The sequence below is a fragment of the Heptranchias perlo genome, chromosome 31, assembly GCF_035084215.1.
Source record: "Heptranchias perlo isolate sHepPer1 chromosome 31, sHepPer1.hap1, whole genome shotgun sequence".
NCBI lineage: Eukaryota > Metazoa > Chordata > Chondrichthyes > Hexanchiformes > Hexanchidae > Heptranchias > Heptranchias perlo.
The window spans coordinates 22507394-22523320 of record NC_090355.1 but is presented as its reverse complement, the minus strand read 5'-3'; the positions used below and the strand labels follow the sequence as shown (position 1 = coordinate 22523320).

Sequence of the window (15927 nt, the reverse complement as noted above, 5' to 3'; positions counted from 1 at the left end):
TTGTTTTATTAATCAGTTAGTTCCTGTAACACTGACCAAAACTAAACCAAGACACAAATCATCTACATTTCTTATTGTACACTAAGTGGCACATATTAAATCATGGGAGAACCCCCAGTCCCATCAGTCACAAAAGCCAGTGGTGCCCATTCAACAATGGGAATACCTTATTCTCCATCCAATTGTTGTCTATTCATTGGTGTCCATTGCAATTCATATTTGAAACATATATCCTGAAGTTTTCACCATTTCACTTAAAAAAAGCTGTGGAAAACATCTCTCCAGGAGTGGATCCATTTTCCTTTCCCCAGGAGATCAAAAGAAGACTGCGAGCTTGTTGCATCATGAAAGCAAAAAGTTTATTTAAGATTTCAACTACATTTAACTACCACAAGGAAGACTTCTCAATCCAGGGTGTAGTCCAGTTAGAAAGTAACACGAAACTTTTTAATACATTATATCACTGCCACAAATTATTTCCATGACTCAGTTTCAGAATTGCATACAATACAAAAAAGGGAGAAAGGAGGGGCTCCCCGTTACACAGGGTGAAATATACAGTACTGAATACTGAATTCTGTATGCATTACAATTTTTTTTGCGTGGTTTAGTAATGACATGACCAACATTCAAAATGATCTTCAGTATTTACAACAGTTGTACTGTTTGTGTTTAAGATGATAACCAAACCTTCCACTTTAGGATTTTTTTTAAAAGTTGCTAGAGCAACCCTGATTTCTTAAAAGATACAATGTACATTAGATTACATGAAAGGAAATAAAGAGTTAATTACAAGATGCAAAAAAAGTAAGAAAGACAAACTACTGTGTGAATATTGTTCAGAGGTAGTAAGTGAGCACTCTAAGCTACAGAACATGTTGAAATTCTATTGGTTCATATGAGTTTGCATGAGGTAATAAAGCTGTGTCTTGATTGGTGAGATGTATAAATACTCTTTACCTACATTATTTACAACACTCCGTGTGAACCTTGCCATTTCCTGCCACAGATAGGTTGAAGTAGCAAATCTGAAAAAGTATGAATGCTGCACCCAGCTAGTACTGTAAAACCCAGACTTCAGCTCGTACAAATTCAGAAGCAAAGCATTACTAAGACTGGTATTGAGTTAGTGTGTTAAAAAAAAGAAATGATTGTAAATAGCACGGTTATAATAACAAGTCTCAGGATAAACAATATCGGTTCTTGGCAACTCTCTGGTCATTTATACCTGGGGCAATAAAACAACTCAACCGATTCTTCCAAATGAGTCTTTATACTAGTTATACAGTTGTGATAAAGGAAATTTGATCAAGATTCTGATATCCTGTAATGCTTCGTTGTTCTAAGCAAGTTATCAGTTCGAGATATCTTGCTAAAATAGTTTTAAGAAGTAACAAGAGTTTAGCTTTGCTAACTTCTTTAATTTATGACTGTCTGCCTCTGCACCAGCATTCTTTTGTCTTGCAGTCAAATTGAAACATGCATTCATACCTCAAAAGGCCAAGAAGCTTCACAATAACATCTTGCACATATAAATCTTCAAAAACATGTTTTCACCCTTCGTGGATTCCCATTACAAATTGACTTTTGGTTCCATTTTACATCTGAAAACACTAGACCTATTTAGGCCTTTGACTCAACCATTGACTGAATAAGGCAAGACTGTGCCATACATCATGGAATTAATATGGTATTTTGAATGAGAACCTATGTGTTCCTCTTCCTAAATATGAATTGTATGTTATTTACTTTTTCCACTAAAGAGCGGGGTTTTACAGTAAAGCAGCAGGTGACTGGGTTACAGGAAATCCACTTTTCTTCTCCTACTGGTCAGTGCTAATCAAGGCCTATTGGCTCAGGGAATGGATGTTGCTAGGAGATCAGTTAGAGGTATCAGAGTGCACACTTCCAGGTCCTTCTGTTGGTGAAGTCACAGAAGATGGAGTAGTTGCATCTTGCCATCCTCCATTAGCCTAGAAAACATGAACAGTTTACTACAGTTAATATCAGGCTAGTTAGTGAAATACATTAACACATTTTTTGCACTAAAATTCAAAGGAAATGAACTAATTTGTTGACAATGATAAAAGTACATTTCCATATAGCACAATTCTGAAACTGAAAAGGATATTCCTTTAGAACGAGCTGAAATCTGGAATGACGATATTTGGACTGATTAGCAAAACTGGGTACATTTCCTTCCAACATTAGGACTTTGAATGTTAACTAAATCATAACTCTCAAAAACAAGTCCTTTTAACTATGTCTATCAAGTCACATTTATTACATAAAAAGAGTGCATTTACATGTATCCTCAAGTTGTAAACTCTGTGGGAAAAATGTCCTTTCATGACTGGATTTATACAGTAAAAAAATTCTAAGTAGACTCAAAACAAAGTAAATATTTAACATTGTAATCCCCGATAGATATTGTAGGTAATTTCTTGCATACTCATAATACAAAGATGCAGTCTGCCATGGAGCAGCAGGCAAGGGCTTGCATTTACGATTCTCCACAGAAGGAGTTCCTGATCTCAGCCATGCATGTGGGCAGGTGCCAAATTCAACTCTGGCACAATCACAGAGGTAAGAATGGAAGAACAAGAGTGGGGCAAGTCACCCTGCATGGCCTTGTGCACCCATCAGCTGGCTGAAGATTGTCACAGACTTCAGAGCAGGCTGCCTGCCCACTTTCTGAATAGTACAGAGGGATTGCAAAGGAGAAAAAATAAAATACATTTTTAAAATGAAATGCATGAATAAGTTCCCCTATTTTTAGCTACTTATCAAAAACTCATCTGCTGGTCCTGAGCCATGGTCCATTCCCTTTCAGAAGGTAGCAGGTGGTGCCAAGTGATAGCTTCCCAGGCTTCTGGACATGGCATACCATCTTGCCTGCAAAAGACCTTCCCTCAACATCCTTCACTCAGCACCTCAACCAAGACCACACCTTCATTCAGCCCCTCCCCCAGCACCTTGCCATGTGCCTCCCTGTTAACCCAGTGCCATCTTAGTGCCTTTCCCAACCACCCCTTCATTCAGCACCTTGTCTTCACGCATCTGGTACTGCAGCATTCTGATTTTGCTCCATGTCTTGCCTTTGTGCAGCCCTTGCCACAGTGCCTCCTGTTTACTAAGCTTCTTCTTTGGTGCCTCACCCTCTCACACCCCTAGCTCTAGTACCTCTGCAGTGACCGTTAAGAGATTGGGAACTCATCACGTGGGACAATCTATGGACAGCACAGAATGTTATTGTGCCAACACACCATGGTTCTGATGTATTTATATTTTACAGCTGATCACTTAACTCTTAATTTACTACTAAAATGCATCTTTTACGAACATTTCTGGTCACAATTGCTTACATACTGAGTTCCCAATCTCGGCCACACTGTCTGACGGGAGCTATTAATCTGAGCTGACTGTTCTCCACGGGGAGGGGCAAAGTATCAGAGGGTGATTTAACCTGTACCATTCTGACAGATGGTTATTAGGCTGCACTAAAGAGTTGAAGGAAATAAAACAAAAAAAAGTGTTGGGGGTGGAAGAAAGGGAATATCTTGTATGGGTGATGCCCTACTTAGCCATCAATACAAGAACCAAAAATAGGGGTGCATAGTTCAATTGATTGTCAAGGCTGGGATTCAATTTCGGGCCCCTGAATGTGAGTGCAGCATTGTGTCTGGATCTAACAGCATGGATCCCATCTGTGAAACACCATCAATTTCAAACTGATGGCTCACATTTTTTTTTTATTTTCATTTCCTCTTCATCAGTACTACTCTCCACTGTGCACCCTCGCCAGCCAGGAGGGCACAGTGATTTTGCCTGTTGACTAAGTGGGTATGAACATTCATCAATGCTGCAATCAGTTACAACTCCATGGTTCACACAAATTCAAAAAGATGAGGCAGTTTAGGCAATACTGAGAGAACCTTCCAGTTCTATTCCTCAACCTCTCCATTTTCTGGTTTGTCTTTTTCTGTCTTTCTAACATACACATACCCTAAATATACACACACGCAAACACACAAAATATATATTATGTAAATTTGTCACAAAAAGCACAATTTATTAGACATAAATAAGATCTAGCCTACAGGGCTGGAGTTTAATTTTTTTCATAGACAGCCCAGTTTTGCTAGTGGCTATAACTGTCACGAGCAAATTTCTTCTTCCACTAGCGAAACTGATCAGAATCAAAGCGAGACTGATGATCGGGATGACAAAATGAAAAGTGAATCCTGGGAAGCTGAGACACTGCTCCGTGGAGCTCATTAGGAAAATCTTGCTAGTGTTTAGAATACTGACTAGCAAAACTGAAAAATCCATGAGCAATTTGCTAGGCAGCCAGTATTAAATTCAAGCCCTGATTATAACTGCTGTCAGACTCAATCTCCTGAAAAGTGTTCACATTCTGTGCAAACATTATTTAGATTTCGGAAAGAGCACTCCTCAGAGGTCCCGATTTTAGAACAATATTTTTAAGGTTCTGAGTCATCAATCCTTGGCACCACTAGTTTTAACTCCTGCAGGCTCATACACGTTGAACATACATGGCATCATACAGGGAAAGATTTCTGCTGACATAAGGAGAGCTGGCAGAAACAAGGCCAATATTTAAAGCAGTCCCTTGCAAACAAAACCAAGCTAATCTGTTTTGCACAAATTGATAATCCATTCAACTCTGCTAAGTGAATACCTGATAATTGAATGTTTTTATTAAGTGAACAGAAATTGAAAACCCTAAATCTGCATCCATTGGATTCAATCCTTTGTGCTGGAACATTTCAGCTGTGAACCCTTGTACAGTTAGGTTACACATTCACCATTTTTACAGCTGAAATTACAAAATGTATAATGTGACTTCTGTTATTTCAATAATAGCAAATTAAAGACAACTGGGCAAAACCTTCACCATTCCAGAAACCATTGCATTAAAATTAAAAGTACAGAATAAACAATGCAGCAGAATATCTCACTATGAGCTCCTGACAAGGGAATGAATGTCTAATTCCTTCAACAGGAAAAAAATGATTATTCTAGATTGGCAGCTAAAAGCGCCAGAACCCTAAAGATGCTGTAACTTTAAATCATTCATTTTCGAATACAGTTAACAGTCTCCTGCCAGAACAAGAAAACGGGACAAAAATAAAGAGAAATGGTCAGCAACGTAAGGAAATGTTTACATTACTGGCATAATGAAAGACAAGTGGTCAAAGCAGGATGCATGCTTTGGTGGGAACACAAAGTGGCATTTCACATAAAATTAACCCAGAGAAAAGAGTGGCATGTTATATGACATCATCGGGGTTAGGGAATCGAGTTTTTGTCATACTATCAGAAAGGATCTTCCTATTTCTCTCCAGCATAACTAAAAATTCAAGTTGGCACTTGCAGGATGCCAATTACTGTTGACAAATATCACATTTATTCACTTTGCTTCAAGCCCTCATTTGAACGTGTACTTATTCAGTTTGCCAGCAGCAGGAACAAGCAGACCAAAATGGACATCTCTGGCCCACGTGCAGGAGTCTGCTTTGTTGATCTCATTAAGTGTAAATTAAATGTGAATTTTGAACTTGGCGACACCACTGTATTCCTGCATAAACCACTGGTGCTCCTTACATTTGTTTTGCATCAGGAATGAGAGATCCGAGAAATGAGTTCTCCTGATGTCTTGGCCTGTGGAGGCAATTGTTGAAATCAATGTCTGATCAAATTTCTGCTGTGGCAGACAGCTTGTCGCTACATATTTTTATGTCAGTCAAGAAGAGGGAAGGCGCAGGCCTCGTGAGTTGAGGAACGTTGAGTGGAAGTGACGGGGCAGCCCTTTCTGTAGGGGCCAATGTGAGCCACATTGACTTTGAGTGCTTGCGGCGAAGACTAGCCTTTGCTCAAGCCTCCCATCGCCAAACATCAGCAGCGAAAAAAGGTTAACGTATGTTAATAATGGTTTATTTACAATGCGGCTAATTACCAAAGCAATCCATCTGCATTACTGTAAAACTATAACCTATACCAGTCATGCATGCTGTCGATAAAATCTTTTATTTGTCAATGTATAATGCTGGCAAAGAGTCAGCAATGTGTTACCTATCGTTGCTTACATTGTGTATATTAATGTACGTCCTTTTTTCCTCTTGAGAAATATCCTTTACATCAGTGTTTCCAAATGAAACATGTAATGTTCAACTTGCACCGTTGGTATTTACCAGATCCGCAAGCTTATTGGCAAATACTAGGCACTGCCTCTAGAGTGGCTATATTTAGACTGGGAGACTTTCCTGTAACGCTATGAAGACAATGCGATTAGTCAGAAGGACAGTGTTTAAAAAATAATTTAGTCATCGTTATCCAAATTTTAGAGATTAGTTAAGTATACTTAGCTTCTGGTTCTTGCTGTGTCCAAATCTAATCGAATTTCAGGGAGATGATGTTGCATACATTAATAGGCTCCTGCAGGGACAGCTGCCAAACTATATCCCTTCCATTTAAAAAAATAAAAATCTCACAACATCTATACCATACCAGTGTGGTATAATGCACTGCACTATTATATGACACCTTATCAAACCTCATCAACGAAGATGGAATTCATGTGCTGCAGGCAAGGACAGTTTTATATTCCATCTTCCAACTACAGCATGTGGCCAATGATACATCCAACGCTGTGAAGTATTTTACACTGGTTTTAAATTAATAGAACGAAAGATCTCTCTTTCCCTCTATTTTTTGTATAGTGCATGTTTTTGTTTTAGGAAACAGGCCTAATTTTCTTACATAACCTTCAATTCTTTACATAGTCATTCCATTAAGGAATTTAACGGTGCTTTGTTCATTCTGGACAATGTAACCCTCTCTGCCATCAAAAGCTGAATTAAGAAACTATAATGGCTTACACTGGCAGGGCTTTAGCTTTTCTTTTTCTTCTATGGACACAGAAATAAAAGTGTTCCTTACGCTCAAACTGTGTGGACTGTACAGTGAATTCCCTCCAAGACCATCACTGTATCCGCCCGTCTGATTGATAACATGACGCAGGGAATCCACCTGAAGCAAAAGCAAACAAAAAGGAACATGTCAGACTTGATGCGATAGAGCTATCTTTCTCTAACAGGAAATGATCTGGTAGATTGAGATATAAGTAAGCTTGCCATACTCCCTTCATTATATTAGGATGCAATGTCATTGCATTTTAAATATTTTTTAAGCCCATTATGTTAAAATTTGCTTTTTAAAGATGTTAGGCTAAGCTTACATAGTGTACTGAATTCTGTATATTTTACCATAGTGTTACTATAATTTTGTTTTGCATCCAATAAATAAATTACAGGCAAAGGCTTTCTGCAGCCAGTCAGCATGCTGTCTGTCAGTAACAATTTAATGGATCACTCTTAACAAGAACTGCAGTCATTTACTGACACTTTTTTGCACAAATGACCACATTGAGGATGACAAACAGTGAATAACTACACTGTTTGGTGTAATATAGCCAGCCACTTCGATAAATTTGTTATCCAAGTTACTGCACAAATACTAGTACAGTACTCACCTCAAGTCATTTACTTAAACACCACATCATTAAGAGTATCATTTATAAAGCAATAGTTATTCTGTATTTTAATTGCTGCCTTTCTGTCCATTTAAATGGCCGAAAGGGGAAAAAAAAGCCTCAACACTTTCTAACTAAATTGGCTTTGTTTATTTTTGTGAGTGTTATAGGGTGTGGGTCCCCGCCCTCTCCCAGTGCCTCCATTAATATGTGAAACTTGGACATACACAGTCTCCAAACTCCTAGAATGAATAATTCTTATCTTGAAAGAAAGAAAAAGGTTTCAAAAAATATAAGGCATGAAAAAATGAGAGGAAAGTTGTGAATGAATATGGCAACAGCTTACACCAATCACCAAATTCTCCAATTTTCCACCCACCCCACCCCTAATTGCTCAAGCCAGAGCCGACTGCATTCACATAGTTTTAAAATCAGACATGGAACATCACAAATAACGGACTCAAAACAATAATGATAAATATCAAAGCAGCGGAATGGATAATTTAATTAATCTGTACTTTAGGTACAGAATATTTACTGGGCTATAGGTCAGAGTAAGGCAGTTTTGCTGTCTAAGCCCTACCCTGCTACCTAGGCCCTAATATTGGGCATTCTTCCTACCTGTGATTGCACATTGGCTCCGACTTGGGACCCTTGGTAAGAATCCCCATTCAGATTCTGCATGTTCATGAACATGTCCCCAGAATTTGGTAGGTTAAAAGAACCAGAAGAACCTGGAAAGGAAAGAGTCAGGCACCTGAATCACAGAGGGCTTTAAATCTCTCCCCAAAGTTCTCAAAAGAAAGAGCACACAAGAGAGAAACAGAAATAAAGAAACAGAGAGAAAAGAAACAGCAGCCTTTCCATCACATGAAAAGCATTAAGAAAACTGTCCAGACTCTTACAGAATGAGGAGTGTCTTTTTAAAAAATCTCTGTTCTGTCAAATAACAACCTACAAAGACTGAACCAGTGAATTCTGAAGTGATGTTGCTGGTTTTAGAATGGGAAACACCCAATGGAGACACCATGGAACTTACCTTATCGGGAAATGGGAAATTATTGTTTTTAGAATCACTACAAAGTTTTTAATTCAAATCTCAAATGCAATTAGAGGTTGGACTTAAACATGGAAACCATGGTACTTTTTAGTATAAGCAGTAACATAATTTTAACAGTTTTTTAAAAAAAGTGAAGTTCTTGTTCTGATAAAATTATGCTGCTTTATGGCAAAACAAAATAGCAGCAATTTGTGCACTGTGTGATGGAACCTTTCCACTTACCGGAGGTGGGTGTAGTGGGAGAGTTTGCTTGGCTGTTTTGAACGGCAGCTGCCACAGCATGCGCGGCGTTTACAGCGGTTTTTGCAGCATATAGGTTAGCTTCTTCTTGGAACTTTCCGATATTCTTCTTGTACCTGATTCGTTTATTGCCAAACCAGTTTGACACCTGAGGAAAGAAGGATACAAAGTGTGAAAAGACACTGCCAAGTACTCCATGGTATTATTGCTTCTAAGTGTCAAGTCTCAGTCCGTCACATTCACAATTTCCAACTTTTCCAGTCATTTCCAGTGGGTATCTCGACTAATTAAGCAATAATCAAGGATAGGTTGTATGTTATTAGGGATTGGAGCATGACATGATTTTGCCTGTCTCTTGGCAGAATAGATACTCAAGGGCTTACACATCTACTACGACATACGTCTTCGAGTTTACTGATGTGATTACACTGGGAAAAAAATCCAAAAAACAACCAAAACATTAATAATAAAGAAGTAATTGTTGATGCATTAAATGCCACCTGCCAATCAAAAATTGTTATTGAGCTGGTTACAAAGTGCATTCTTTTCTTTGAGAAGTGGTAAGATGAGAAGGCCTGGAAATGCCATTGTTCTTTGTTTCTGGTCTGGAACAACCTGGCAGTACTACAATTTAAATCATGTTCAGTCAGATGAATATGAATAGAGTGATGTAAATCAATAATAAATGAGCTGGTGTTTTGTATTCTCCCTTTGAACATACGAGAATCAGGATCTGTGTTGCCAGGGCTAATCCGTGTGCATTAACCTGTGCAGGGATCCTTATAAATTGGTTGGTAATCATTTGTACTGTGGCCAATGGGGGTAAAGCTGGGATGATGCAGCACTTTTATCTTCAAGGGTCAAAACATGATAACCAGAAAGCAACTGAATTTTCGGTGTATTCCAAAACAATGTAATTGATGTTATATATTACTAACACTCAGATTATTCATGAAAAATAAGCATAATAATAAATACTTGGGAAGGAGTCAGAGGGCAGTGACCCAATCAGATGGCATTATAAACTGCGAGAGCTAAGGCTGAATGATTCAGAAACTTCAGCTGAACTCCTGAGACTGGGTACAGGCCTTAACCCGTGCCCATGTGCTGGTTATTTTTTAAACATGTACTTTTTACAATATTTTGTCTACAAAAGGTTAAATGTTTTATCCTACCGCTGATTCTGTTGTTAAAGGAACATTTCTGCTTTTGCTTCAGCTGTTAACCTAGTGCTGTGGGAAAGACTGGGGAGTAAATTTTCTTTATGTTGTTTAAATTTGTATCTTAGTGGCATGAGTAAAAGGTTACAGCTGTGTAAATGACATAGTGAAAAATTATTACAATCAAGCATGGTAATGCAAGCATGGCAAGGTGGTTTGATTTTCTTTGGTGATGTACTAATTAATATGCCCATCTAAAATCCTATAGTATGCTATTTTAATGCGCCCATTAACCTGTTTATTTTAAATGGGTTAACTGCAATAAAAGAGTGCACAAAGGAACTTTATGCAAACATGGTAAGCAGTGGATTTGGAGAGAATACCAACCTGGGAGTGTATTATATGACTTGTAATATATTCGAGGGGTTCAAATGATCCCACAAACTCACAGCAAAGCTCAATAAGTTTTTGCAATCATTCAAATCCAACTATTTTTAATCTTTAAATTTTTCATATGTACAATTTTTCCCATTTGGGTTCTGTTGAGTTTACATCTTATTTCACTGATGTGAATATTCTAACTGTCACCATTATGGCTGAAAAGTTTTGTTGTATAGCTTAATTTCATGTGATTGGGGAAGTTGCAAAATTTTGATGCTAATTTGTAAAGACGACTTAACAATAATATATGTGCTCTTCACACAAGAGAGAAAGAATGACTGTTTCACTGATAAATTATACCGTTTCTTGTTCTGCAGTACTCCTGCACATATTCTAATATTGTTTTGCCCAGTAGTTCAATAAGTTTTTCACAATTTACTTAGATTATACTTCGAATATAATGCTGTAGTCAGAGTGAAGAGGCCCAAAAAAAAGAAAAATCAATAGATGTACAGAATTGTAGCACAATATTCTCATTTTTTTGTAATTTCTTTGTGCAGATATTAAACCTTTATATTTTCTACCCCCCCACCCCCAACCTTCCCCTCTGTCGCCTGGGCCACCTGTAGCAAAAGAGTAAGCAGGAAGCTTGCTCCCAGATCTCAAATAGTGCCTCTCAAAACCAGATACTAGGAGGCTCATTAGAACAATCAGAAAACAACTCTCCCTCTGATTTTATCTCTTCCTCCATGGCATGGGAGGCATCCCACAACATAAGGACAACACAGTGGTATATGAGAATTCAATACAGCTACCACAGCAGTAGAGAACATAAACCACCAATGTTGCAGTGCATTCCACTTGGAAATCTTTATTTTAGAACCATTTTTAAATATTAATTAAAGATCTTGTATGTTTTTTTAAAACATTATAACTACAACAGTAATAATGTGATACCATTTACTTTCAGCGCTACATCACACACTACCAGGCATTTTCAACAGCAGGTAACTAGGAAATATGCTACACAATCTATAAGAGCACAACCATACAGCAACAAATCCATCACAATTATAGTGGTAATCATATTAACAGTTATTGACTATTTAATAACTAAAGTATCCATATAGTGCAAACATTCACAGATGCACACAGATAAAAAAAAACAGCAACCATTCACAATGTGTAATAAATTCCAGGCTGTGCACTAAAATTTTATATCTTTAGCACCCGTCTAAAATATGAGAAGAGATTTTGCACGACATCAGATCCTTTGCAGCACTCCAGTCTCTGTGCTTCTTAATCTTTAATATCAAGGCAATTAAAATTAATGACCACTCATACAAACCACTGTGGGCAGTGTTTCCTTGACATCGGTTGTTTGATGAGTTTACCTTGAGGTTAACTAACAAGCAAGGTTTAATTGGAGCAAAGGAAGAAAGGACAATCATCCTATATTCTTATCCTCACAACTGCAAAAAAAAGGAGCTGGATCCATAAACAATTTAAAGACCCTTTTCAAATATATTTCAAATCACAGGGAAAAAAAACCCAGACTTTTTATCCAGGCTGAATTTGTCTGGAAGAATATGATAACTAGAAATCATACAATCAATAAACTGTCAGGATGGAGGAAGCCCTATCAGCTTGCCTGTAACAGCTCATGTTTTTACTGCTACTCCCATGGTAATTGTAATATTATACTGATGTCTGCCCATTTCTGCTTCAAAACATTCATCAGGCTTTGGCGTCAATGGTAGTACATTTTTAAACCGTAAAAGCAGATAGGATCCAAAATTCCATGGACTGTATCTGATAGGAAGATGGATACATAATAATAGTAAGGGCATATCTGTAACCACAATAACATATTACTGTGACTCTCTTTACTTGGAGGATTTTGTTGCTATCAAAATTGGAGCATTAGGTGTATCCTTGTGCTATTAACCTGAGTTTTAACTGGTATAAAGAGTTTCAAAAGGGATGGTATTGCTGTTGCTAGCTCCAATTGCTTTGTCGTTAAAATCTCTCTAAGCTGCACATGTACAGGGTACTGCCTTAAAAGCTTTCTGACTTTGTTAAACATTGCTCCATAGATTTATTTTATATATAAAAAATGTAAATGTGGCAATATAAAGATTATAAATTTATAGGTAATTCCCAGCCAATCTGATTGCAGAGTTGGCAGTGCAACATTGCAAGTTCTTAAATAATTATTAGAAGTACAAAACAGATCTTCACAGGTGCAGCAATTTTATTACATTCATATTCCACATGGTCACATCAGGCTTATTTTGGAGAATTCATGGGTTTCTTTGAGAATTGGCTAGGAAAAGATTTGTGTGATGATCGGAAAGAGTTAAGTTCGAATTTAAAATTAACAGAATGATTTATTAGGATCTTTATAGGTCAGGAACGAGTACATCTCACCTGATGAGAGGAATGGCAAGGTGTCCATTTCACATGCTGCTGTCTGAGATTACATTCTTACTGAGGTTAAGAAGTATTGAATTCCGACATCGTTCCCTCCCACCCCGATATTCTCCTCTCCTTTTTCGAAGGCTTACTCTGATACTGCAATATGATTCCACGGCACTGGAAACCATCTTGCACCTCATTTAAGTGGGTGTTCTTCATGTGTAGATCTGGACAGTGAGTGTCACTCGGTTGTTTGGCCATGGAGCACATCACATTCAAGGCCAAAAAAAATCAGGCACAGCAGCTGTGGAGAGAAGCAACAAGTCAACATTTCAGGCATTGCTCTTCATCTGTAATATTTTCTGGTTCTGGTCAAGGGCAATGCCTGAAACATGGACTTGTTACTTCTCTTCACAGGTTGGGCCTGACTTACTAAGTGTTTCCTATTTGACCCTGAAATCCACTCCATCACCAAGACTGCTGCTTCCACCTCCGTAACATTGCCCATCTCCGCCCCTGCCTCAGCTCATTATCTGCTGAAACCCTCATCCATGCCTTTGTTACCTCTAGACTCAAATATTCCAATGCTCTCCTGGCTGGCCTCGCATCTTCCACCCTCCATAAACTTGAGCTCATCCAAAACTCTGCTACCTGTATCCTAACTCGCACCAAGTCCCGTTCACCCATCACCCCTGTGCTCGCTGATCTGCATTGGCTCCCGGTCTGGGAACGCCTTGATTTTAAAATTCTTATCCTTGTTTTCAAATCCCTCCATGGCCTGGCCCCTCCCTATCTCTGAAACCTCCTCCAGCCCTACAACTCTCCGAGATCTCTGTGCTCCTCCAATTCTTGCCTCTTGTGCTTCCCTGATTTTAAATTGCTCCACCATTGGCGGCCTTGCCTTCAGCTGCCTAGGTCTTAAGCTCTGGCATTCCCTCCCTAAACCTCTCCGTCTCTCTACATCTCCCTCCTCCTTTAAGACACTCCTTAAAACCTATCTCTTTGACCAAGCTTTTGATCACCTGTCCTAATGTGGCTGGGTGTTAAATTTTGTTTAATAACACTCCTGTGAAGCGCCTTGGGACGTTTAACTACGTTAAAGGTGCTATATAAATGCAAGTTGTCGTTGTTTCCAGCATTTTCTGTTTTTCTTTCAGATTTTCAGCATCTACAGTATTTTGTTTTTTGTTACATTCAAGCCCAATCCTGTTCTCGCCTAATATCTACACACATACATTTACTAGCAGTGGTCATTGTATGCAATTCAGGACAGGGTACATTAGCCAATGTTTATCCTCAGCTAACTCAGCACAGACCATGGATTGAACCTGTTTTTTATGGTTTAGTACAGTACTGGGCAATACCAATAAGACCCCATCAGATGCTCACATTGTTAAACTTTACCATCAATAAAATGTCACAACTGTTCTTACCTTAAAACAGTCTGATTTCACTTTATTGAATTATTAACATACTGTAAGCATTTCTTAAGTGACATTTAAGAAAAACAATGGTTTAGATTAATTTTTGGAACATTGGGGGGGGGGGGGGGGGGGTGACCTTGGTTCTCCTAATCTAATCTTGGACTACGTTAATTCGGGCTTCTCCAACAATACAAAAAAGCAAATTTGTTGTGTAACCTTCTGTATGGAAGCACAAAAAGATAATGTGATCTCTTTAATTATCAAAAGCCATCTTCTCTGCTGGAACAGGTGCCTTTCCCTGGGCACGTTTTCAGGCAATGCGACAGACAGTGAACAAGGCCCAGTTGTGTGCACACTCTGTGAACTGAGTGACTGGGATTGTGCAAACCAAGTTGGCTACTAACAGAATCAGAGTCAGTAGCCTGCTGTGTCTGAAGCCTCCAAATAAAAACACTTTGAACATTTGTACATGTTGTGTGCCCACACGTTGAATAAGCTGCAGGACACAGCTTAAAAAACCAAATTGTTCTCTGAATAATTTGTCACGTGTTTTAACTTCTCTTGAAGCAAAATGCGCAGGAGCAGCAATCACACAGCAAACTTGAATGATAATGAACAAAGTATATATCCAGAAGTTTAACTTTAAAACCTCTATAATACGACAGACCATTTATACTTTTATATGCAAAGTGGCTCTGTAATGTTAGAGTGTTCATTCTTTTGCCAATAAAACTGCTGGATTTATAGGCAGCAATGCCCTAAAAACAACGTGACTGACCAAAAGCCCCCAAATCGTACAGGGAAGCAGTTTCATTCTCATTTATTGGTATGGTGCTTGCCCCACTGGTCGGAAAAGTCTGTGGAGGTAGGAAAAGGGGATTTGTACAGTCTCTTGTACATACACAATTATTTTTCAAAACATTATTTTAAATTTTCACCGAGACTTGTTTGATCACTGCAGAAATTCTGTACTAGTAATTGTGAGTGAAACCAGTGCACTGCAGTAAGGGGAGAGCAAGTGGGCTTCAGCTTTTTGCCACTGCTATCTTTGCCTTAGGCCTCAACGCTGTTTACAGTGGCAGGAAAACCAAGTCGAATAGTTATACTTGTTTATCAGACTTTAACAAATCCTCAAAACTACAGCATTTATACTGGAACAAAAAGTCTCTGACTAATGGGTTAACTCCGATTTGCTACTTAAATGGAGTAAAAATGACTGGAGAAAAATCTACTTTTGTTTTATTTAAACAGTATTTTAATTTAACTGGTCAACATCTGTGTTTGAATATTTGTACATCTGTGCTGCACTTTTAAGACTAACTTTTAAAATATTTTGAACAACGATGTACCGTCAGCAATATTGTGCAGTATATAAAAAAAAGATTCTTTTAAAATTTTTTTTAAAATTCATTCTCAAGATGTGGGTGTTGCTGCAAAGGCCAGCCTTTTATTACCAATCTCGAGTTACCCTGAGGCAATGGCCGTTTTCGCAAACCAATACAACTGAGTAGCTTTCTAGGCCACTTCAGAGGGCAGTTAAGAGTCAACAACATTAATGTGGAACTGGAGTCACATATAGGCCAGACCAGGTAAAGACAGCAGGATTCCTTCCGTAAAGGACATTAGTGAACTAGTTGGGTCTTTTCATTCTAGATTATTAGTCCAGTAACATAACTACTACACTACCAT

General features: G+C 38.3%; 1 protein-coding gene across 5 annotated transcripts in view; it reads right to left on the bottom strand.

Annotated features, from left to right (window-relative positions):
- Positions 1-334: 334 nt before the first annotated feature.
- Positions 335-15927, bottom strand: part of LOC137300573 (pre-B-cell leukemia transcription factor 3) — a 160719-nt gene continuing 145126 nt past the window's right edge. The window contains exons 6-10 of one of the 5 annotated variants that reach the window (XM_067969735.1): positions 8838-9003; positions 8177-8289; positions 6964-7053; positions 5629-5685; positions 1885-1973 (exon numbers count right to left, since the gene is read on the bottom strand). In XM_067969735.1, coding sequence (XP_067825836.1) covers positions 5641-5685; positions 6964-7053; positions 8177-8289; positions 8838-9003 — 414 coding nt within the window. In that variant the 3' untranslated portion in view covers positions 1885-1973; positions 5629-5640. Of the gene's footprint in view, positions 1974-5628; positions 5686-6902; positions 7054-8176; positions 8290-8837; positions 9004-15927 lie in introns of those variants that run through there. The other 4 variants (XM_067969733.1, XM_067969734.1, XM_067969736.1 and 1 more) reach the window with 4 other exon arrangements.